The sequence below is a fragment of the Osmerus eperlanus genome, chromosome 2 (assembly GCF_963692335.1).
Source record: "Osmerus eperlanus chromosome 2, fOsmEpe2.1, whole genome shotgun sequence".
Classification (NCBI taxonomy): Eukaryota; Metazoa; Chordata; class Actinopteri; order Osmeriformes; family Osmeridae; genus Osmerus; species Osmerus eperlanus.
The window spans coordinates 22,923,464-22,947,782 of NC_085019.1; the positions used below are offsets into that span (position 1 = coordinate 22,923,464).

The 24,319-nt window shown below is 39.4% G+C and overlaps 3 protein-coding genes across 3 annotated transcripts in view; 1 reads left to right on the forward strand and 2 right to left on the reverse strand.

Annotated features, from left to right (window-relative positions):
- The window catches only part of slc16a6b (solute carrier family 16 member 6b), a 233,383-nt gene that overhangs the window by 187,258 nt on the left and 21,806 nt on the right, over positions 1-24,319 (forward strand). The gene's annotated exons all lie outside the window — the stretch shown is intronic.
- hoxb10a (homeobox B10a) lies at positions 1,126-4,251 on the reverse strand. The gene is made up of 2 exons (XM_062481294.1): positions 3,418-4,251; positions 1,126-2,101 (listed from the first exon to the last, which is right to left on the reverse strand). The coding sequence occupies exons 1-2, from the start codon at positions 4,202-4,204 to the stop codon at positions 1,827-1,829; spliced, it is 1,062 nt and encodes a 353-aa protein (XP_062337278.1). The 5' UTR covers positions 4,205-4,251; the 3' UTR covers positions 1,126-1,826.
- hoxb13a (homeobox B13a) lies at positions 16,405-20,248 on the reverse strand. The gene is made up of 3 exons (XM_062481428.1): positions 20,136-20,248; positions 17,325-18,019; positions 16,405-16,898 (listed from the first exon to the last, which is right to left on the reverse strand). The coding sequence occupies exons 1-3, from the start codon at positions 20,147-20,149 to the stop codon at positions 16,651-16,653; spliced, it is 957 nt and encodes a 318-aa protein (XP_062337412.1). The 5' UTR covers positions 20,150-20,248; the 3' UTR covers positions 16,405-16,650.

Genomic DNA, 24,319 nt, shown 5'->3' on the forward strand with positions numbered 1-24,319 from the left:
AACATGGCTGCCCTGGAGCTACAGACGAGGTAGGCTTATCTGAAGACAAAAGGCCAACAGCTGTATTTTTTCCAGCGCTGGGAAGTTCAAGCATGTGTTACTACTTTTCTCCACATACAAACTAAATTTTTGAATAAGGTAATAGGCAGAAACAAATACAGTTAGCATGACATTGTTTGGATATGCACGGATATATATATATATATATATATATATATATATATATATATATATATATATATATATATATATATATATATATATATATGCACGGAGGATAGCCAAATACATTCACACTGGCGCATCAGTGTGTACTATGAACATAAGTGAGGTACAGTCAATAAGATAAACAACAGTACTGCATGATGTTGTATGACTTCATCTCTTCTGGAAAAGAAGAATAATACCGGTTAGGAGAGGATGCAGTGGACAGTGTTAGCAGGGGGCACAGACACTGGGCAAGTCTGCGGAAACTCTGCCATCTGCAACTTGGCTTTTGAACTCCTGAATTCTAATGTAGGATGGTGGTGCTAAATCGTGCCTACACTTGTCTGTTCTAACTGGGGGAAAATCTCGTGCAAAGATGTAGCTAAAACCAGCAAAATAGCAACTATAGTGGCAGAAAAGAAACACCTATGGAATTGTAATAATAAGTATCCGTGTGTCGACATTATCCGTAAGCAAGAGCGTTTGAAAAGATCAATAAATTATAGTGCAACATGACTGCATACTATAGGCCTACTGCATGCCATATACTGTTATCAATGTCGAATACAATAATGTGTGGCCAAATATAGAGGAAAAAGTATTCACTGTCTACATTTACGCTACCTAAGGTTAGCAGAAATGGTTATAGTTTTTTGGAATGTATATGATCAAATATGATGTGCTTTTGGAAAGCCACACATACCATAGTATATGCCTAAAGTAAAAAAAATAACTGACCAAAAAAAAATCCCATGTAAAACTTTTAGAGAAATAAAAGAGATAAGCGACTCGTCGTCTCACATTTCATCTACTCAGGCCTGTTATCTGCAAATGGCAACCAAAGCACACAAACCAGAAGAATAGTGTTCTCCCAATCTACTTCTAGTGACAAAGTTCATAATAATGTCGCCCCCGCTGTCAAAGTAATCTCAGCTCTTTATTCAACATTCTATTTTAGAAAACAAACACAAAAGGATTAAGTTACCAATCATGCATTGCTTTAAATAGTAGACAGTCTTCGTTTAGATTCACCAATTTATGTTTAAAAAGAAGACATTTGTGCATGTTTATAATCTGCCCTTAATACAAACAATGTTTTGTGCTTATTAAACGCAGTTTGCAGATAGTAAAGACACGTCAAAATCTTACAAACATGCATCCAAAATAAATAACAAAGTTCACGTGATGAATAGTGGGTCCTTAAAGAACATTTCTCTATTGCATTACGCACGACATGTACACAATCTTCGTTCAGTTAGGAAACGTAGCAATCATTCAACTACACATCGAAAAACAACTACTAGGCCGTTGCTTTGACAGAGAATAAATAAAGTGCTTCTATGAAATGTTATGTGAGACAATGGGGAAGAGCAAATTAATTTAAGTACGATGGTCAGGCGCCACCATATCATCATGCAATCATTTGGAACACAGACAGAAGGCGTGAATTCAGCCCATCCGTTGGAGAACAGGGCATGTATCTCCATGTCAATCCACAGTCCACACTTGCCTTGAGGTTGCATCATCAGCCCGTGCTTTTAGCGCGCAGTCCATAGCATATTCTGTGCATCGCGTCTGACAAGGCAACAGACATGGCGAGGGATATATCTACACATCCATCATATGGGGAAATGCATGATTGCATCCCTGGTCCTGTGTTCCCTCGTCATCTTCTTCATCTTCATGCGTCGGTTCTGGAACCAGATTTTAACTTGGCGGTCGGTGAGGCTGACACTGCGGCTGATCTCGAGGCGGCGCTCTCGAGTCAAATACATGTTGAAGAGAAACTCTTTCTCCAGCTCGAGTGTTTGGTATTTGGTGTAAGGACAGCGTTTCTTCCTACCCGCCTTAGCTGACAGCCATCCACTGGCTGCGTTTTCAACTGTGGCATCCTCTGTCAAAACGAGAAGACAATTTATGTCTACATAGGACAGCGTATAGGAGCTGCATTTATTTTTTAGTGGAACCGTTGTATGCTCGGTTCTAATTGGCTCGAGGGAATCACCTGGTTGTTTAGGCCTATTTATTTTAGTAGGCTATAAGAGGGGAAACGATCTCCCTCCGCCTACTTCTTTTTTCCCCTGTATATGTATGTGAGCGTGATTGTGTGAATACGAAACAACAAGGGGGGTAATTTGTATTTGTTTTGTAAGTGTAGGTATTTCCTGACAGACTATGTTTTGATTATGCTTTGGGATGTGTAGGCTTTACTTAGGCTACCTGTTTATAATAATTACAATAACTTTATAGGGTATTTTATGATAACTTTGCCAGACCACTGATTTAACGTTTGAAACTGCAGGGGTTTTTTCCATGACACCTTGAACAGGCTATAGTTTTCAATCAGTTGAGACATTTGTTAAGTCTGGCCACAACGGCAAAGCACAAAGTCAACAATGGCTCATGAAAAAAACTAGTCTATATTTGTTTGCATTTTATTTATTGCAATGATTTTGCCTGAATTGAAATGTTTATACTCAATACTCAGAATAGGCATGCAGTCCAAAAGCACATTTGACAGATTTACATTTTATGGTCTGGATTAATATTATTGTTTCAAAAGAAATAAACGTTATAGGCTATGCTGGATTTCAATAGTTAAATATTCACCTCAAAGTGTTAGTTATTAATTTGTTTGATCATCAAATCTCGTGCGTAACGATGTTAGCCCACAACCTGAGGAAATGTACGTCAATATTGGTTCACTTGATGACGTCAGTACTGCGAAAATATTTCTATTTAATACTAGGTAGATCCTACACATGATTTTCATATTTCCTCTCTTTCGGTATGACCATTCGATTATTTTGTATGAACTGTTATGAAATACTCTATATATTTTTTTAGCAAGCACCGGCGTAAAATGCACGGAATAATTAGCTTTACATTTTATTGTGAAAGCCAGTCAGTTATACACCCTGGCATAAACCTGCGTCCACAGCCAATGGTACCATAGCTTTTTCTTCCTACAAAGGAACCTTCCGCTGTTTTGATGTTCAAAAGAGCATAGTAAAATGGAGTGCATTCAGCCTGGCGAGAGTGGTTCGGTGTAATAAATTAATTTTGTGCAATGACACCCTTTGTGCTCTCCTGCCTCTTCCTTTTAACTGCCTTCGTAAACAAATCACCTTGTCTCCCTAGACTGGGATCGTGTTTTCCTGTGGCTATTGCCATGGTCGCCCTCTTATCTGTTCTCTCTTTCATACCCACCTTGTATCCCCCGTCTAGGGGTTTCACCGCCTTCGGGCAAGTCTGAGATAGTCTCGTCCTTTCGTAAACCTACAACTACATCTTCCATAGTCTGACCGCTGGTCAACGTGGTGATACTGTTACTACTGCTGTTGCTCTCGCTTCTCTGGGCCGGAAACTCACTGGTGCCCAGCGCCAAGTCTTCGTCAACGCGCTTTGTGTTTTCAGAGTCTGGACATGGCTGCATGGGGAAGCTCAAGTTGTACAGATGGCGCGAGCCTGATGTGTGGAAAGCGCCCGGCGAGCTGCTGGCCTCGTCTAACAAGCCATGATGATCCCCAACGTTACTGTACCCGTGGACTTTAATCCCAGAGTAGGAGTGCTCGGGACGGAAATAGCCTTGAATTGGATCCGAACTTCCCGTCATGGAACCCATTTCTGTCATTAGTCTCGTGAAGGCGGACACGTCCGGCGAGGGTTTGGACCGCGGATTCGATTCCAGAGTCACATAGGAGGAGTCATCTTTTCTGTTTGACGCGCTGAAAGGGCACGCGCTGGCCAGTTGGACCCGTACTGGACTGAAGTGTGGTTCGTTCCAGTCCACGAGTCCACGATTAAACTGGTGTCGCGGCAGAGTCGTTGTGTCCTGGGGCTGCAACGGCTGGTGCTGGCTCATGGTTCCGTTTACGGCCGTGAGTGGCACAGGAGTGGGACCCCAGTTAGTCTGGACTTTGAAGTCCAGATCAGATGTCGCGGTGCTCTGGTGCCGATGGGGCACAGTAGGGGGCTCATTCGGACCGCAATCCATGAAAGAGTTAACCGAGGAAGCCGTGAAAACGGATCTCTCAGAGTATGACATTGCTAGGGCATGTTTTAGCGACGGCAAGAGGGGCGCTCTCATTTGGTTTCTCAAATAGAAACGGCTACAGCGAGCAGCTTCCTGATTGGGACCCAATGGCGTCTGGGGTTCACGGACAGGCTCCGCCCCTTGTATTGCAGGTTTAATCCAAATGTCCCGAATCTCCACATGAGAACTTCACGTGTAATGAATGTATCTAAATAGATTGCAGATTTGTATATACTCTCTCACGTTTAAGTAATTTTCAATTAATTGCAAAGCTTGACGTCAGTGCGTAATTCCAACTCACAAAACAATACCCTTGGCTCTTACAATGGTTTCATAATGCTATTAACATCAAGTTGAAGAATTCTTCATCAAATTCAGTTTGATGACAAACCTAAATCCAACAATATTGAAGCGCATTCAAATTTCAAATCCACACCAAATGTTGCACGTAATCATAGGCGTGCATAATATTTAAGACCCCCACGTAAGCCTTTGATATCGGTTGAATTAACAGAAGCTTATTTCATAACAATCACTTTTCAGAATTCATTACTTCTCGATTATACCTTGTCTCTTTATTGGACAAAATAAGATGCAATAACGTAACCTATAAGAAGCTAAATTAGACTTAAATATAACAGTACGGCTGTTATTACGCACAGGCATCACTACTTTACGCACAAATTCACCGGTTGTATAATAACTTTAAAAGACTGCTTGATAGCATATTTTCCTAATCTCTGTTATGACAGATATTATTGTGCGGCGCAATCTATACATTTATATAACTTTCTGAGGATATTAGTGAATAACCAGGAAAAATGATTAGTACCATTAAAGTAAATATAGTGTTCTCAACTATTTTTCAAGTATCCTACATTTGATACTTACTACAAACTATAAATGTATCCTGAAAATGTAGTGTCATGTATAAGAAATGTAGTCTCATAATGACAATTATTACAATATTTATAATAATGATGTATGTCATAACAATACCTATCTGTTTTGTTACAAGGACTCTAACTGACAAAAACAAAATAAAACGTATAATCTAAAGGTTTACTTCAAAGACAGGAAATTTCATTATATGGAACTTCATTATTTTCAGGGAAGAAAAAAGTATTCTATTTATTTGAAATCGTTGCTAAATAATAGCCTTTGTTTTATTTTTTTTAAACAATGTTGATGTAGTTTTTTGTGGTTTCGTAAGACAATTATTAACCTCGTGTCTTGAATTTGATCCAGGACAAACTCAAGTTAAAATAAAAAGTAGTAGGCCTTATACTAGCCCACAGTGGTTGGAGTGAATGGAGGTTTCAGTCAGACATTTAGCCAGTGTGTGGGCCGACATTTTTCGACAGGTTGAAAAGGTGTTACTGTGTATCAGTATAGCAAGTTGAACGGCGTAAGGAACAATGGGGTTGGTGGTCTTAGGCCTATACTACTTTAACAACTAAACTTTTTAAATGTTACGTTTTTTTACTACTTTTGTCAGCAGTTAGTAGTGTCATTTCAGTAGCATGCTAAAACGTGTTTGCCTTGCCCAGGGACAACAGATGTGGGGAAATCGGTGCAAACACAACATGAATTCGGGGATAAACATAAAAGGATAGAGAAAAGTAAGTAATGCAACGGGAGGTCATGTTCACTGAAATAGTGAGTTAGACTGCTGAAAATATTTAGGAGTCATTCGCAACCAAAAACCATATCAGCCCCCAGATGTCGCTATAAAGCTGCAATATTAGAATATTATTGCCACGTTGAACAAACAGCACCGAAGTGATTTTGTGTGTGAAATGTGTACCGACCACGACGGGTGCCGGTTACGTTGCATTTCTGTTGAAATCCTGTATGAAAGGTTTGTTTAAATATTCTACATACATTCACTAGATTTCACCTTTAAACATAATCGGCAATTAAAAACCCTGCTCTCAATCGAAAAGGTCTTTATTTATCCAACACTTGAGACATGCAGGTTAGACCTACACGGAAGAAATAAGATTGTTTGTGCAAGGCACTCCTAGTAAAGGTAAACATGATAGAGCCTACTTTATCCCTTCCAAGCCTAGAAAAACGGAGGAAATATTTAAGTCAATTATTCTATTGAAACAGTACTGATTATTGGGCCTATAGACTCTTCTAGAATTACATTCATACAAATAGAACTAGGCGTACATTACAATTCCACAAAAAAAAAAAAATGTAATCAATCAATGTATTGAAAATTGTAATGCTGGTATTGTCTTAAATGTGTCTACTTTTCAGTCAAATGAAACCCTTTTTATCGCATTAACTTCCTCATTACTGTGAAAAAGCTGAAACCGGTTTGCCAAAAGGCCTATCCTTCTAGGTCATTTGACAAACCGGACATTTCCTTAATTGTTTAAAAAGAATAAGTTCCCTCTACTTCTATTCGAACTTAGATGTTACAAAGTCGCCAAAGCTTACCAGATCTCGAGGATGTTGGCGTACAAATGCTTTGAAGAAGGGGATAAAAAGCAACAGTATCCAAAACCACACGCTGTTCTCATTTTCATTTGGCAGAGTAATTCCAAAAGGGTTCCCGCCGGTCTGTGGCCTAATTTTGTATTCCAGACACTGCAGTTTTGACGTTGACAGCACCAGTCTCACGCGCCTGTTTACTTTTTGTCTGGCGGGCCGCACTAAAACCATTAAGCATTAGTAGGGACTCGTCTGGAATGATGCCCATGTGCTAGCCGTCTTGATAGAATACTTTTCTATCTGCAAAGTACGATTTTAACCCCCTAACTTAAGCGTGTGAGTAATGGCATATTCCATATTCCTTGCATTCCTTTTTCATAATCACAAACAGAATTGCTGGCCCCTACGAATGGTGAGACGATCATCGGTCAAACTCGTATAACTGTATCCATGACGACGAAGCCCCCAGATTGTTGTAAAGTTTTACAACTGAGAAAGGCTCTAAATACTAGGCTGCTAGTCTGGAAGGTAATGGAATCGATCTTATGCAGATTTTCTCTCTTTAAGATAGAATGGTAGGCTTTTTGGTGACTATAATCCTCTAGGCTGTCCATGCTTGCATGACCATTTTTATGAAAAGTGAATGCATTAGGATAATTAAACCCAGTTATTGCAGTTTCAAATAATCAGCAAAATGCTAAGGTCTAACCTTGAGTTTAGGAGGCCGAACACGTGCTCTAAAATGGCCTCTTGAAAACGAGTAGTCTAGCCTATTGCTAAAATAAAAGATAACATAAAGGCATAATAACAGTTTGAATCTGAATAGTAGAATACATCATTTAAAATAACATTGTCAGAATTCTAAAAAGCTGTTTTTATCAAGGGAGGCATTTATATTAACATCGGTCAACACTGAATGATTCATCTCTTTATTTTAAGACTTTCAGATCAGTAAAGGGTAGGTCTTCTACACCAACGGCTATGGATTGGAACATGAAATGGAATTTGGCAGATTGCTATTTAACGTCTAATAATGAACGAACAACATAAGCATATCATAGAATAAGTTCATGTCAAGTTCGAAAGAAACCCATCCGAGAAATGTAAGGCCTCCTTCATTAATTTGTGTTTAATTGTCTTGTTAACATGGTTTTTCAGCTCAATGTTTACCGCAGTACCACAAGTTTTGTCCCTCTTGTTAGACCATTGAATTAGAAATACTTTTTCTGAAAAGCGAAATAGTCTATACCATTCCAATCAGCTCTGGGGATGTACTGTTAGAATAATAAGAAAAAATGCAAGATAGATTTACAATAGCATTTGTGTGGTATTTTCCCTTAAAACGTTGTTGTCATAATTGGCCTACTGTTTTGGTAATGTTTTAGGCCTAACGGAAATAGCCCACTATCTTTCTTGGCAAAAGCAAGATTACCTTATTTTTTTATGGACATATAAAAAAATATATTCTATAAAGAAACTACTGAAAGTAATTCAATAACCAGTTGGAGCAAAAACTATCAAGATGCGCGTCTTAAAGATAGGGAAATCCAAATTTAGACTGTAACATTATAATGTATGCAAAGGTTTGCATTGGATGCATCAATACATTTGAAACATATACACATGTGTAAACGTGTTTAAATGTTTTGTCTTAAATATTATGAAACACATTGGGTATTTTTCGGTGTTGATCCAAATATTTGAATGTGGTGTCTTGTAAAATGGAGCTGAGGCCAAATGAAACCCAAGAGACACGGAGGAAAGGTTGCCACAGTGTACCATACCACTTCACGGCCGGTAGATGGCAATGTTGTGTCATATAGCTTGGGATACGAATCCATGTTTTCCCTTCATTTGTGTTCGCTCTAAAATTGAAGTTGTGAGAAGAGGATGGACAATGGCAGGACAAACATAAGTAGCCCAAATACACATTTCAAGAAAAACGAAATTCTCGTTAGTTTTTGCTCAGGTGGGTATTTGCAACGACCCTTAATGCATCTAGACATTCTTATGAAATGTTATAATTTGCAGTGGTTACCCAGTCACAAATAGTTTTACCTGGGAGCAGCACATGTATGCTTGAGAAACTGTAAAAAATACATTATGTCTTAAGCATTCAAATCCCTACATATCTTTAATACCAGCACATTTCAACAAAGCATTCTGCAAGTCTTTCAAATGTTTGTCTATCTGAGTTCCTTCACAGTTCTGTGTCGCCATGCATCATTTATGATCTGACAGCCGAGCTTTTCCAGGGCAGAAGAGGAGGCGATGATTGGTCTTCTCTGAGCCAACCACCAGTCATATCTATCTAGTTAGAGGCCGAGGTACCGATTGGTTAATTATGCCCAGTCAAGCGCAGTTGCTTCCCATGTAAACAGGGTTATCATTAGTACACTAGTACATTTAAGGCAGAGACGATTTTACCAAGGTAGTGTTAAGTTGACTCAGCTAGCTCGTACAGGCTTGAATATTGAATATAGGTTATCATTGTTCTCACATGAGAATTGCGTCACCAAAACCCAATCAGACAATAGTATAAAGACATGTTTTCTTATCCGTCCAGCCATCATACAAATGTGTCCATTTATTGCAACTGAACAGATAATGTTAACCATTTCATTTTTAGGTACAAAAAGAAACACTTCTGTGTGTCAGAAGGCCAAGATTCCAGATCACATTATTCAACACCAAATACAAAAGTTTAACATTTAGAGAGACAGGTAGGCCATCTTAATTTATATAGCCTACTCAGACTTTAGATTTTCAGAAGAGGACACATACAAACTGTAGTATTTCTTCCTTTCCCTCTTTTGTATGTGATGACAGACAATCTTGATCTTGACAGGGGTGAAGTATTTTACTGTTGTGTATTTCAGTGACTCTACTGTGTGTGACAGACAATTAAGTTGGCGAACACACGCTTGGTGTCGCGCGTGCCTATCAGCGCGAGAACAATTCAATAAAGAGGCTTCCTGTAAAACGAGCGGCCTATGTCGTCACTGGGGGAGACCGACGAGTTTTGGGGTTGTAAAAAACACCGGCCGCCTTCTAATCAAAGTCTCTCGCTCTCAGATCTCATTTGACCTTGAGTGACCGTGGAAGAGAACAAAGCCAGCATTTGCCCCTGAGAACTGAGACAACAAGCTGTCTTATATCATACAACGTTTTAATATTTGTTCAATGCGGGGTTTTTTTTCTCACTTTTGAGTTCAAATTAAAGATATTTCCCGTTCAGCTGCCTGTTATGTTTTGTCCTGTTGCATTGGTATCGCCTGACTTTGTTGCACATCACGTTCAACGACACAAGATGGCGAAAGAGAACCAACTGCAAGAGGATCAAACTCGCTCTCTTCCTCTGACAGTGCATATGAATTCATATCAAATGGACCAATTATATTTTAACACAACTGTATACTCGCAATTTATTGCACAGCCCAGAAGCTCAAATGCATTTACAAACCAGCATTTATAAACTACTTAAACTACTTACTTCAACAAGCTTCTGTATACTGCATTTGAGAACCAGCCTCAGTGGACCGAAAATATGACTAAATCCTTTGAATTTAGGGACGTTCTTCTTCAAATCACTTATACTGTAAACTATCAGAAATATATCACAACAATCACTGCTACCAATTATTGAAAATCTATTATGGTCTGCATGTAAAACATGTTTTTTTTAATAGTCTACGTCATTAGGAAAATGTAGGTTCTAAGTCATAGACCGATTTGCAAGATTTGCTGATTATGACAGAAAAATACCTAACACCCTTTAAAACCAATCATACACACACACACACACACAATTTCACTATCAAAGGTGATACATTATGAATTATGATATTCTGTATAGGCTATAGGCCTAGTTTTATTTTCACTGGAAAGATAACATTTTAAAATGTCCACCCGCTAATCAGTGAATTTGATACTATCCATTCACCAAAAAATACTTAGAACCAGAATAAACTATTGTCAATAACAGAAAAATATTGACCTCGTTCTTGGACCCTTTGCCATTATGTAGGAACACTCTAGATAATATACATTTACATTTCTTTGGTCCAGTCTTTTATCCAAAGACAGGTACACAAATAATACAGCTATATCCTTGCATACATGTGGCACTATCCTGTTTGGATACATATGAAGTGACCAGGAAGAGTTCTTTCATTTAGACAGACATGGAAGGCTACGACGCAGAATACAAAGAAGCTGGAGTGTGTCGCTTTGTTTTTCACAGTGTTGCAACGTGATTTGTTCGATAGTGGGATTGAGGACAGAATCATTTTATGGAGAAGAAGGAAACAGTATGGTAATCGTCTTAGATGTTTCTAATTTGTTTTCAATTAGACAACTTCTATAAACATAAAACACAAAATAAAAACAACAGGACCTATTTCCTCGAGGCCAGTGCGTAAAATAGCAACATAGCCAAATAAGGAAGACCGAAAGATTTAATTTATATTTTTACTTTTAGACACCCCAGCACCTGGCGTCAGCACTTGTCCGTCACAATCCGTTGGCCTCCAGGGCAAAACCCTGTCTGGCGTGAAGTGCTGATAAACCACCCACGTCATGACACAAAAATTCAGCTTGCCGCAGAAAATATGGGAATGGCGTCCAGAAAATACTAGCAAGGTCACTGGGCCTCGGCCTCTGACATGCCGGTGATTCAGGTAGCAGACACCTCTGCTCGAGCGCGGCCCTGCACATCTGGACCACATCCATGTGATGCCAGCGGGCTCGTGCAAGGGGGACTGCTAAAAATATCCACGCCTTTCATTAGCATCGCACAACACATCCAGATGTAGGCCTACGGATTTTAACGCTCCTGGACACCATGGAATGGGTTTGAGGTAGACAGGCAGGTTGATGTGAGGGATGGGGATTGTTGTCAGAAGTAACCAAACGTGCTCGATGGTTCAGACTGTGGATATACGAGACTATTGGAATAGTACAGACTGTTACAGTAGAGGAAATATTGTACTATTATGAACTACAGACCCAAAATGCGTATAACCGCTTGTTCACGCGTTGTAATTGATATTCATATACTAACCAAAGATAACCAGAATTTCAACTGTTGCAATAACAACATTCCACGACTGGAGGTCAGTACGTAAATTATTTCAATGACGGTGAAAATGATAAAGTACAGGTCGAACAACAACACAATGCGGCCCATTGACTCACATCCCTCCAAAACCAACTCGGATTTATAAGGTCAACGTAATTGTTGTGCCCTGTAAAATTTCACAGATGAGTTGTGTGTTGTATGCCAATACATTTGGTTATTTTACTGCTTAGTTTTAAAGTTATGTTGATGTCGGTTTGAGTAGGCGGTCTTTAGCCTCTCAATCGGAACGGATTCTATGATGTGGTGCCATTGCGCGCGGGTGGGCTGGTGCTCATTAGCGCGTGAGAGAGTTCTAACTTGTGTTTCTGTGTGTCAACATCAACACCCTGCACGCTGCTCTCCGGTCCCCTGAAGATGCATGAACAAACGTAGAAAACTGACCACATTTAGGTCATGCATAGCAAATAGTCTGTGAATGCTCAGTATGCCGATGTACCAGTTCCTATATAATTTATTTGGGTTTCATCATTCATAATTCTACGTATGTTTACTTACACGCATAAAGCATGGCTCAAATAGTATTCATTTATTGAACTGTTTAAACTTGGCGTCTTTATAACGGGCATATAGGCTACAGCAAACCCATGAGTTGCCAACCATGAGGTGGACTGAAAATGTAGGCCAGCATTTAATACTGTTGATGCGAAATAGGCTCAACAGAATATTAAGAATAGATAAATCGCAGACAAAGTCAAAACAATATTCAGGAACACGGAAAATGTGTATATATTCTAATTGCGTTTGGTTCGCGTAAAAGCGCATTTTTTTGCAACCGGTGTGGATAGTAGATCCTTTGAAACGGAGAGTATAGGATATTTAGCCCAAATGGGTGCGAATTTAACAGAATCGAAATATTTATTAGGTTCCATGTCGATATTGTATGAAATGTGTGCATTCGTAGTTTAAAAAACATAACCAACATAGCCTATAGTCTACTGCTAAACAAATAGTCAAAGACTTTGTGAACAAAAACTGTGTAGTTAATAAAAGACTAATACACCCTTGGCCATGGCCATTACATAAACTTCGGAGGAAACGTAGGCCTATGTTTAGCTTTTTTCAGCATCACGGCATCACAGTATCATATCACAATATCATATCATTAATAGAGAAAGGTCTTGTACGCTATAGGTTTAACTCGTATCCAGCCTGCGGATGATTGTCCTTTCGAGTTGCTGGTAAAATCAGTTCTATAGTGTCTGCAGTGTCAGTATCACCCCCCCCCCCACCCCAGTTATGCCACCCCACAGTATCTGCAGTCTCGATTCTAGCCCTTGTAGCTCTTGACCACGGGTTTCTATGGGCAACGTTGGAGGCCCAACTATAGTGTTTACAGTCATTTCCCCCTCTTCCTGCGTCCAGTGGCTGTTGTGCGCCTCAGGTCCTTTGGCCAGTTTCGTCCAGACAGGGGCCAGACTACTTATTGTTTACAAGATGTCTCAAGTTCAACTGCAAAGTCTACCACGTAACAAAAGACTGTCCACAGTGCAGACTAGGGGGAGGGGTAGTCTGCAAAGGGAGGTGATAAAGAAGAGGGAGGAGGAGGAGTAGGCTGGACGTGAACTTGAGAGAGGCGAGTCTCGGATTTTTGAAATGAAGAATACCCTGCTAGCCAGTTGGAGTAGTATTGACATTGAAGTTGTCACATGACTGGACAGCTTGCCTGTACTTATTACTTTCCAAAACACTCGAAGAGCGTCAATGACATTGTCTAACTACATCCTATAGGCCTAAAGGCTGCCTTCATGGAATACATTTGATAATAAGTAATGTTACAGTCAGTTCAAATTATTTCAATGTTATAGTCTAAAACAATAGATTTGCAATTCAGTCTTACTTCTGATACAGTTTGGAATAAAATGTATTTGTCCTTTATTTCATCCAAATTATTTGATTTAAACTGGTTTGCAGTTAAAAATATATTTTTAAAAAAAGTTCCAAAACTAATTTGTTTCAGAATTATTATTTTGTGCTGATCTTTTTTCTCTCTCGAGATCGGCGCGTTAACAAGTAGGCTAGCCTTCAGAAATCTTATTCAATATCAAATATGTCATATAGATTTGTTTTGCTTATTTGCTAATGTAGCCTACCTACTCTGGATACAATATATAATTCCGTATACAACTCCTGGAATTTCAAATAAGAGTAGGCTAATACAGCTTTATTGTGTTGCTGGTGGAAAACTTTTTTTTTCGTGCGTTCAGACTAATTTTGTTCCGCTTTCTGAAAGCGGAGATGGACCGCTGTTAAACCGTAGGGTAAACAACCAGCAGACGCGCCATTTGTTAGGATGCTTTTGTCAAGTTCAATGTTAACTGGTGCTGCAATGAAGGGCATTCTGTCTTTATGGCCAAGCACAGTTAGGTGCAAGCCTCGTCTATGTTGGCCTAAGTAGACGCTACTGGAAATGTTGGATAGACGTTAGACAAATGGACTGATTTGGAAACCCTAACAATTTCATGACAGATGGATATCCTCAGACTGGGACAAAACTATTAATACATGTTCATTTTGGCGGATGCGTGTATTTAAGATGGCATTGTCCATGGCCAGAAGGGCCTTTGGCGAGATCGCACTCCTCAATGGGGACAACTCCCTCGATGCACTTCTCATGGAAACGTCACAGGGCACTGCAATGTAACTAAATAAACGCTTAAAACTAAACAGTGATAAGTAGCCTACAAGCAAAACATAATGTTATTCACGTTAGAACGTTAAAGTAATATGAAAACAACAATGGTCATATTCTTTCAGCTTCCTTTTAAACACAGGCCTGTAGGACCACAAGTTGGATTAAAAAGCATCTTTTTAAGATGGATATTTATTTCACCATCGTAGTTCTCCATACTGTTATATTTACATACATTTACATTGCTATAGCCTGTTTCTGACGGTCACTTGAAAACAATCCGCTATAACGGTAAGACGGTAGACAGGGCCAGAAATGTAAAAACGCTTCAGGCTGTTTTAAAAAACAGATCTGACAACAACTGTTATTTACGCTATGTATTTAAGATTCAAGATTATGGACTCGATAGCTCCAGCAAAGCCATTTAAAAATGAAGGGACTAGTAGGCTTACTTTGACATAAACACAGTTAGGCTATTGTGCAAACTGCCAGCACAATGTTAAGGAAAAGTCGTTGGTAAATTTTGTTCTACTTTTGCTTGACTACCGTTTGTCGACTTTGATACACCGTCTGTGAGTATCTGATTCGTGTTCGTGTAAGGGGTACGTTTGACACTATTTTAAGCAAGATACAGCACAGCTTTCTTATGCGCTTCCGGTTTGTTTACAATAGGCTATACTGTCACTACAACTCATATTACGCAGGCTAATCTAATTTTTTGACAAAAGATAGAATGTGAAACCTATGTTGTGTGCTGGCCCAAGTAAACTGAAGCAGATAGAAATGGTTTGTGATGAGAAGGTGATGATGTAAAGTCTTCGAATAACGATGGACCTTTTACACCCTGACTAATCTAGACCGGCGTTAAGTGCAGTGCGCAGCCAGAGCGAGCCTTAGCTCTGCTCACTGTCAAACAATTAAACTGTTCTGAACTGGACACTTACGTAAATCACGCCTGAAAAAAGACTATAAAACAGATCATTGTGTGTAAATCTGCTTATCTGAATGAGTGACGTGCGGAGGGGATATTTTACTCAGTTAAGAACTGCAGCGAAGCCTATAGTTGGGGCATGTAGGGGCAGACAGAACAGTCTGAAGACTAGCCTATTCAAGTTGTGTTCGGTTTCAATACCTAATGATTTTGTGACGCTATAGTCACTTTACATGGATAAACAGGTATATATTTGGAAAAATACACGAATAGACATTCATTGTGCAATACAAATGGATGGATGAACACGTGTTGATCACGGTAAAGGCCTGATAAAGTGTCTGTATTAGCCTCGTGCTCAAGGAACGCGACATTGGGCTTTTTGGGGTTACCATGTTAGTAGTTGGTTATAAATTATATAGTACTCTAATTTCAGCCTTATAGGCAATATTATTGTTCACAATAAATTGCTCACAAATGAGTTTGGATGGAATTATTGTGTATGGAATAACTGATGCACTATAGTAAATACACATATATGTTCATAGACGCAAAGTATGACAGCTGGTCTGAGAAAAATACTGTTCCTGACCGAAACAATGGTCTTGTGAATCATGGGCACACGACGTGGACACGATTCTTTCAGATGTTTGTACGAAATGTGGCTATGTTAAGAAACTTTAAGGTTGCAAAATCAACACACTGGACTCAAGACGACAGACCAAAGCTCCTCACAAGGCTACGCCAAAATCCCAGAGTTGGTTTTCCCACGCCATTTCAGCCTGACGTAATTGAATTGAGAATTTATCTACGATAATAATCTAATAATACATTACATTAAATGTCTACAAAGTAGGCTGGATTAAAACCATTTATTAAGCATCGCGCTATATTTCGATAGTACTGTTTTACAAGCGTTATAAACAGTATAGACAAGGAATATGATTGCATAATACGTTTCCTATACTACTGCAGTACAACAATGACATACCTAACATTCACATGTAGTAAAATCCATGTAAAGGACGAGTTTAACAGTTAAGCAGACGGTAAGTGTTACATTAAAGCAGGCAAGTGCTGTATGTACATGTCTCTAAATAATTGTCTTTAGAGAGTTTTGTTTCGTTGGTAAATTCTCCTTTTGTTAAAAAGGAATTGGCGGTGCAATTCCTCTATCTTAGCTCTCGCTTTTTAGTCACATCACGCACCAAAAACAATGAAGTCCCTTTAGCGTCCGAATCGATTAGCTCAAACCAGCATGTCTACGGCGCGTTGCTCTTGACTTTGGCCACGAATTTCTTCTCTTTGACCCTCCTATTTTGAAACCAGATCGTGATCTGCCTCTCTGACAAGTTGGTTACAGCCGAAATCTTTCTCCTCTTGTCTTTCGTGATGAATTTGTTGGCAGCGTACTCTTTCTCCAGTTCCTTTAGTTGTACCTTGGTGTATGGTATCCTTTTCTTCCTACCGCGGCGAAAGGAGTTTCCGTCATGTTGATGGGCCACAACATCTGTAATGGATGACACATAATTTTGCTTTACATTACAATTGCTTGATGGGTGATGATTCATAGTACATTCTACAGCATGGACTTCCTAACCGTTAGGCTAATGATAACTAATATGTAAGAAGAAACCGTTCTATTTTGACATGACAATAAAAGATGTGCCCACATCTTGACACATTAACGCTCGTGACCATGTACCAACACTGGATGAGACTAACCATCATGGATTCTCACGTAAGTTTCTAGAAATGAATGAGAGCTTATAACAAACATGAACACGATGGCCAATATGGATTCTATTTCGATCAAGAAAGGCTTTACATTCGAGCGTTAATATCACGCTGCGTTGGACATTTAATTTCATGAACATTAAGCTAATTAACAGCACTCGGTGGCGTCATTACGCACAGCACATTGTGGAATAATTACCTGCCAGTGCAGACTTCCAGAGGTGTCCTGCCTGGCTCTGGTCTTTGGAGCAGTACATCTGGCTTCCCCAGCCGTTCGTCAGTGCCCACGGCTGGTAGCTGTCCATCGGCAACAACGTTTCGTGGCGAGGCTCCCCAGACCCCAGAGTCTGCACCACGGACACGTCCAGATAGCTCGCCATTGACTGGTATGGGCTGGGGTAACCATGGTAAAATGCGAACTCTTTAGCCCTACTGGGGTATTCTTCAGAAGTGACCGGAGTGTCCATGTACTTCTCTGCGGAGTAGCTGAGCGCGCTGGGCTGGGTGCAGGATTTGAGCGAACCCCGCCCCATTCGGCAGGGATAGTAGCCGTTACCAAAGTAGCCATAAGGTAAGGCAGTTGTGGAGGAGCCTTGGGGTACCGCGGGGCATGGGGTACACTGTTTGCCCGCTTCTCCTGAGTTGGAGCCCGTTACATCCACACCGGGGTAACCAGAGCCGTGCACCAAGCTAGAGGGGTGACCCCCTAGAGCGGAGTGAGCCATCAGATTCCTGCACTGGTTGGCTGCGAAATTGCCGCTACCAACCAGACCTTCCATGTTCTTGTTTAGATCATCCAAGTTGTTTTCATACACAAACATAACCGTGTCCGCCCAGCGAGGATTCAGGACCAAAGAGGCTGTCATATCACGCTCACCATTCGGACGGAGGATTCTGTTGCAAAGACCCAAGACCGGAGAGGGACACCAGGTTACATGCACAGCCGCATTGACGCAACGGTCCAGGGCATGGAATGGCGCATCTCCATTGGATGATGACAACATCACGTGACACGCGAAATGAAAACCTTGGACATGTCAGTCAAAGAAATATGTTTTATTGCTTAGAAGAAAAGGCACAAGACGCGCATCAGCATATTTGTGGATTTCCATCTCTCCAAGTGCTTTACGTATGCATTCTTAAAAAAAAAAAATTCTCATACTTGTTACAAAAAGATACAATTTCAAAACATTTAGGCTAATCAATACAGGACAATCTAATGTAGAAAATGATGATTCAAACGCTAGTGAACATTGAACGGTCCAAATTTCCTGCTCTGCTATAGGGCAGAGCTTCTAGTTTTGACACAATATTGCTCCATGTGTTTTTTCTTAAGCCAATAGAAGTATTTCAACATAAAAAATAGACCTATGGAACTCAAATATATTTCAACGGTCAGTTATATCCACAACTATCTGAAAGAAAAACACGTTTGACATTTATATCTAAAAATAATTATAGCATCACAAAGATATTAAGTATTATCAATAGGCTACTATTAGCTACTATAAGTAGCCTATTATTCTGACCAATACTTTTGTTTGTATTTTACAAAATGCGTTCCTTGCTTTATGAACAAAGACTATACACACAAAAAATATTTTAAAATTATATTATACTGTTAACCAAATCTGTTAACCAAATCGGTGTTTAACACAGAAACCAACAGATTAAGTTACATCTGATGCCTTTTGGATTTCAACTTTAATTAGATTATGTTAAATGTGGAATATTTCCCAATGGTTATAGATGCATTTAAAGACTTATAATTCTGAGTGCCAAATGCATGAAGAAAGTTTATCGTTGTTGTAAAAGTATTGCAAATCATAACATGATATTTATACGTGCCAATATTCCACAAATTCAAAATGTGGATTTATAAAATAACAGTGCTTTGGACATTTAAAGAGTAATTTATGTGTATTTTTTGAATATCATTCATGGCTAAAACAGATTACTGAAGGAAGCGTAAAGAGGGTTTATGGAAAGATTCAAGGGTCTTGAGATTTGTAAAATATGACTGAAGTTCAAAGCGCTTTGGTGAGCTGACATGTCAAGTGATTTTTTCTCTGATCATTTTTGTGCTGATGGGTCTAAATTTATGAATATTGCGTTGAAAGGTGCAAAGAAAAGCAAGGGGTTCATTTGCTTGGTTTTACGGCGTGAGAGACGCAGTCTTCATATCATATTTATTTGTCAACTAATGTTGGTTATGTAGCTAAATGCAACACAAACGTAACTTTCAGAAATTCACACTTGTATCTTGTATGCCACACATCTACAAACGTAGATCTTAAAAGTGAGGAAATGCACAAAGGTCTAGGTACTGGTACTTAAAAGTAGCCTATGGCTACCATGTATTGGATACATTTGAGTTTCATCAATTCTGTAAACGTAATCAAAAGCGTATTTCCTAGCCAGCTGATTTTAAAGTCAGGCGGACTGATGATTATTCCAAGTTCCTATTGAGCTATGCTGTCGAAATAAATACAGAACTAAGATGACTACACTGCTTGTTTGTGCATGTTTTGTACTTTGTTGGACTGAAATAAATAGATTGTATGTTTGGTTGGACTGAAATAAGTACAGCAAGTAGCCTAATCATCAAGATACAGGTTCAACACTCATTTCACCAACCCCCACCGCCTCGACACACACAGCAGCTTGGACAGTCTTCTTAACATAGGGGTCAGACTATAGGCCCTCAAGGTCAAGGCCAAGTTTAATGTTTAGAGTCTGGCCCGCCCAGAAGGCTCTGTTTAGGAGGCCGCCGCAGACCAGACCCTCCCTGAGCAAATGTGCCGAAGTTCAAGGCCTAGACGCCGGCCTCTGTGTGTCATTATCACAAACACACATACCACACCGTATTGCTACCGCAGACGACACATAACAATGCTGTCTCAATCCTTGAAGTGGGGGCTGAGTATAGCCTCCTGTCACACGGGTCATGTTTACAGATACACGGTTTTTATTTTTGAAAATTATTTACCTAAAGGCATTAATTACCCACCGCTCCGTATACATGAGGTGTGAGGTGAATCATGAATGTGTAGTTCCGGTGCTTTTGTGTTTGGTGCCCTGGCAGTCAATGCGTAAATCTTTGGCAACAGGCGCTTGGGATTTGGCGCCGCGAGAAGCTCTAGCCTCGTGCCACACGTTATTTACTGACGCACAGTGGCTACTGTACCAAGGAAATGCCCTAATAAAACTTACTGTCACACTTCCTGCGCCCAATGGTCAAGTACCAATGACTAGCTCACGCGCACTTCTGTATTCCTTCTCGCTTAGAGAATAAAAGGCACATTTGCGTCCAGATCCAAGGAACTAACATAGTGTGGTAAGTCTTAACTGCTTATGAAAAGCCTATATGCATCGTTGCTATGTATGTTACGTGAGAAGGGACAATATGGAAGATAGAAAACACAATGAATGGTAAGCTAATGCACACGTGAATGTTTTTGTATTATAATATCTCATAGTTGGTTGGTTGGTATACTGTCAGTCAAAGAAATATGTTTTATTGCTTAGAAGAAAAGGCACAAGACGCGCAAACCATAGTTGGTTAAAACTGTTCCATAAGCCCTACATCAAACCCTTTATTTGTGTCAACCATTTTTCGAAAGTAATGTGGTTGGAATCACCACGGACCTTTTTTTTTTAAATAAAACGTAGGCTGTAGGCCGATATTGTTTCGTTGTATAACATTGTTGACTACACCATTTCCCAACTAAATTATCGATACGAAAGTATTGTGTGCATGGATGGATACCGATTTGTCAGCGAAACACAATATGACGCTGAGGTCAACTGACGTCAAGTCGATGAACTTTTAGGCTAAACAATAGGCCACAAACAAAACTAAAGTAGACTAATAGCAAGCATGATGCAAACAGTGGATACAAAAAGTCTGAACGAATTTCTCAACTGCTTGCACAATGGTGCATGTAGGAGGACTCAAAAGCAATTAATTTGCCACATTGATTAGATAGAATTAAACTTTTGATGACGCCAATCGCACATGCCGCTCTCGAGCACTGTATTTACACATCATTGGATACAAATTGCTCGTTTGCGTTGGCCTATTTGAAAATTTGATTATTTGATACACTTTCTACTTTAACCTTAATCAGAAATGGAAGCAACGTCTCAAATAGTTCTCATTTTCAACGTTATTTAAGACTTTCATAAAGTTTGATAATCACACGATGAATAGCTTATATAGGCCTGTGGCCTAATATTTAGCATGATAGGATAAATATTTCATAAATACTCGGCTTGCATTTAAAACGTTTGAGGGCGGCGTTCAACATTAGCCATTTCTAGGATGCCCTCTGACAGGTGGACACCTATCGCCATGAGATTTGATTGTGGACGATGGGACATGATCACCAGTGGGGATTGTTGACTTGTTTAGCCTGTTTGCGAATGTCATGTTCATATCTACACTTTACATTTTCACTTTACTATGGATATAAGCCTTCGGGGCCTCGAATTTTGTTCGTTGTCCTTTACGCCTAAGGCGTAAAGGAAATATTTATAGCTAGGAATAAATAAATCTATGCATAGCTGTGAATTTGGTATTATTTGGTCTGCAGAAGCCTATGGTACTAAGAAGTCTCTTTTGTGCTATTTATAATACACGATTGTAAAAAAAAAAGGCCTATTGTTATAACGATGCGACATGAATAAGGTGAGCGTAATGTAGGCCCAGACTACGTTAGCAAATTGCAGTTTTCCTTTGATTATCATTATGACTGTCCCCAAAAATAAAACAATACAATAGTACAGATGAAAAACATCGTTAATTACTGTTGTTGAGCTCGTTAAACTTGGTTGAGTTAAGTTAAGGAGTATCTAACGTACGTGTGAAATCAAGTCGTGAAACTGAAGAAATTGATGTCCTCTTTGTCCGCCAGCCACAAAAAGTATGAAGTGTTAAAACACTTTTGCAAGAGAAAGTGACAATTACGTGCATACATAAATGCATCTAACTGTTTCCAAATGCATCACTTTTAACGTAACAACATGGATCATATTGACCTTTAGACATAGGCATATGGAATATTGTGGCAAGTGGTGGAACATCCGTCACATCATGAGACTGCCGACATATGCGTATAATAAAATCAGAAGACCGTCTCTCAACCATGGATTTTGTGAGACCTTTTCTCAAAGTCGGATGGATTTTGTGCGACCTTTTCTCAAAGTTTTCATCACACACAATCGTATTTACTCCCTACAAAGGGTTCCTTCATGCCCAGCAGTAAATAGACCCGGTTGGTCCACTGGGATAACAACATTGGGTTGGGCACTTTGCCTGGATGTTGTTCAGACCACCCACCTGAGTGTGAGTGTGCCCCATTAATGATGCTCAGGTGTGGGGTGTGGAGTGAGGTCCAGTTACTATTATTTGCCCTTCAAAAGATCGGGGCTTGATCCCTGTCCTCTCTCTCTCTCTCTCTCTGTGTGTCTCCATCGGAGCCTCTGTTGTTGTTATTTGTGAATGAGGAACACGAAAGGGGAGTTGTCTGGTTGTATAACCTTGACCTTGGTTATCAGGGAGTAACTGCTACGTCGTGGTGAATGGAGCCGGGAAGAGCACAATCTTTATCATTAGACCATTAACCCAGAAGAGAATATATTTGTGAACTGTTTGAATTTTGACTCAGACAAGGTATCCATTTCCCTTTGAAATCACACGTGGTGACACCCAACAACTCGTGCACACTTGGGCATATCTGACATCAGCTGAAATCCAACTGAACTCTATAAGACCAAGGTTATATTTCTTGCTCTTTTAGGCAGAGTTTCCTCATGAACGAAAACCAAACAGTGTTGCAGTAGCTATCTTACATCCTCCATGCAGTTTTCCTAAATGTTTGGTTAAACCAAACATGGTCCTAGCATCATACTACCGACTGATAACGACCCGAGGTTGACATTACACAGCCAGCCTTCATGGTGGAGCAGAGAAAGGTGCAAAATCAGACTTTAGTAATACTCATGTTCTAAAATATTTTAAGTTTTGCCAGAAAAACGTAGTAATTTAACATAAACCCTGTCAGAAAAATATGAGGATCATGAGCTATCACTTAAAACAGGAATGCTGAAGTCATAATATTATGCTTAATCAGGGTATCTAACTGGAAGGAGACAGATTAAAATAGGTCAATTTCTGCTCTACTGTCTTTCTAAAAACAGAAAGAGATTAAACAAATGTGTGCAATGAATTTCCTAAAAGTGACTATATATAATGTAATGTCAGACGAGTTTCCCCTTTCTAAACATCTGGAACCGCAGGAACAAATTTCAAATTTACAATGCGACTATATTACGAATGATATATCATCGGTTTTGTTTTGAGAAACACACATCCCCGGTGCTAATGATGACCACCATGGCCGAATTGGTACAGACACTAGAGCCCTTGTCGGATAATTGTGACTGGCGTTTAGATTTCTGCCCGGCTAATAAACGCAAAGGAATAAAGGCGTTTACAGCGCAGAATTCCCATGCAGTTCCAGGCAGTGCCTCGCGCTCGGTTTCAGTTTGGGCTCTGTAAATACTCCGGCTCGAATCATTACACACTTTCATCTATGTTTTATAATGTCAGTCTGGATTAAGGCCTTCTATAACTTTTGGCACGAAAAAATGTGCAGTGATTCAGTCCAACCAGTGGTTAATGGATGCAAAGACGTGCATTCAGAGCAGGTAAAGGCATAGTCATACCTGAAACGTAGCATAGTACGACTTACAATATGTTGCGTATAAAGCTGCGTATAAAGCTTATATATATATATATATATATATATATATATATATATATATATATATATATATATACAATACCATCAATACAATTTCATCACTTTAACATTTCCCTATACTAAATACATGACAGAAAAATAAACAAGCAGCATGTTCCAACATCAAAATATTATTATCAAAAAGGACTTCAGACTATACTTTAATTGTTTTATGAAACATATTCAAATAATGTCAACTACAGGAGGACTTGATATTAAAGTTACGTAGCCAATATCTGTGAAGAAAGTCATAGAAATTCCATCATTGTTTATTCTTCCAATTAACCTATATCTGTAGATAACTTAAATTAGGGATATATCAGAACATAAGGGTTTTTAATCAATGATCAAACAAATCAGATAATAACATAAACCTCAATATACTTGC

What these genes read in the sequence shown, in the direction of transcription:
- hoxb13a (XM_062481428.1), bottom strand. An exon ending in CTGGAAGTCTGCACTGGCAG is followed by an intron (nt 16,899 to 17,324) that starts GTAATTATTCCA and finishes CATCCATTACAG; the next exon opens with ATGTTGTGGCCCATCAACAT.
- hoxb10a (XM_062481294.1), bottom strand. Translation starts at nt 4,204, where the DNA reads ATGGATTGCGGTCCGAATGAGCCCCCTACTGTGCCCCATCGGCACCAG. An exon ending in CCCTAGACGGGGGATACAAG is followed by an intron (nt 2,102 to 3,417) that starts GTGGGTATGAAA and finishes TCGTTTTGACAG; the next exon opens with AGGATGCCACAGTTGAAAAC.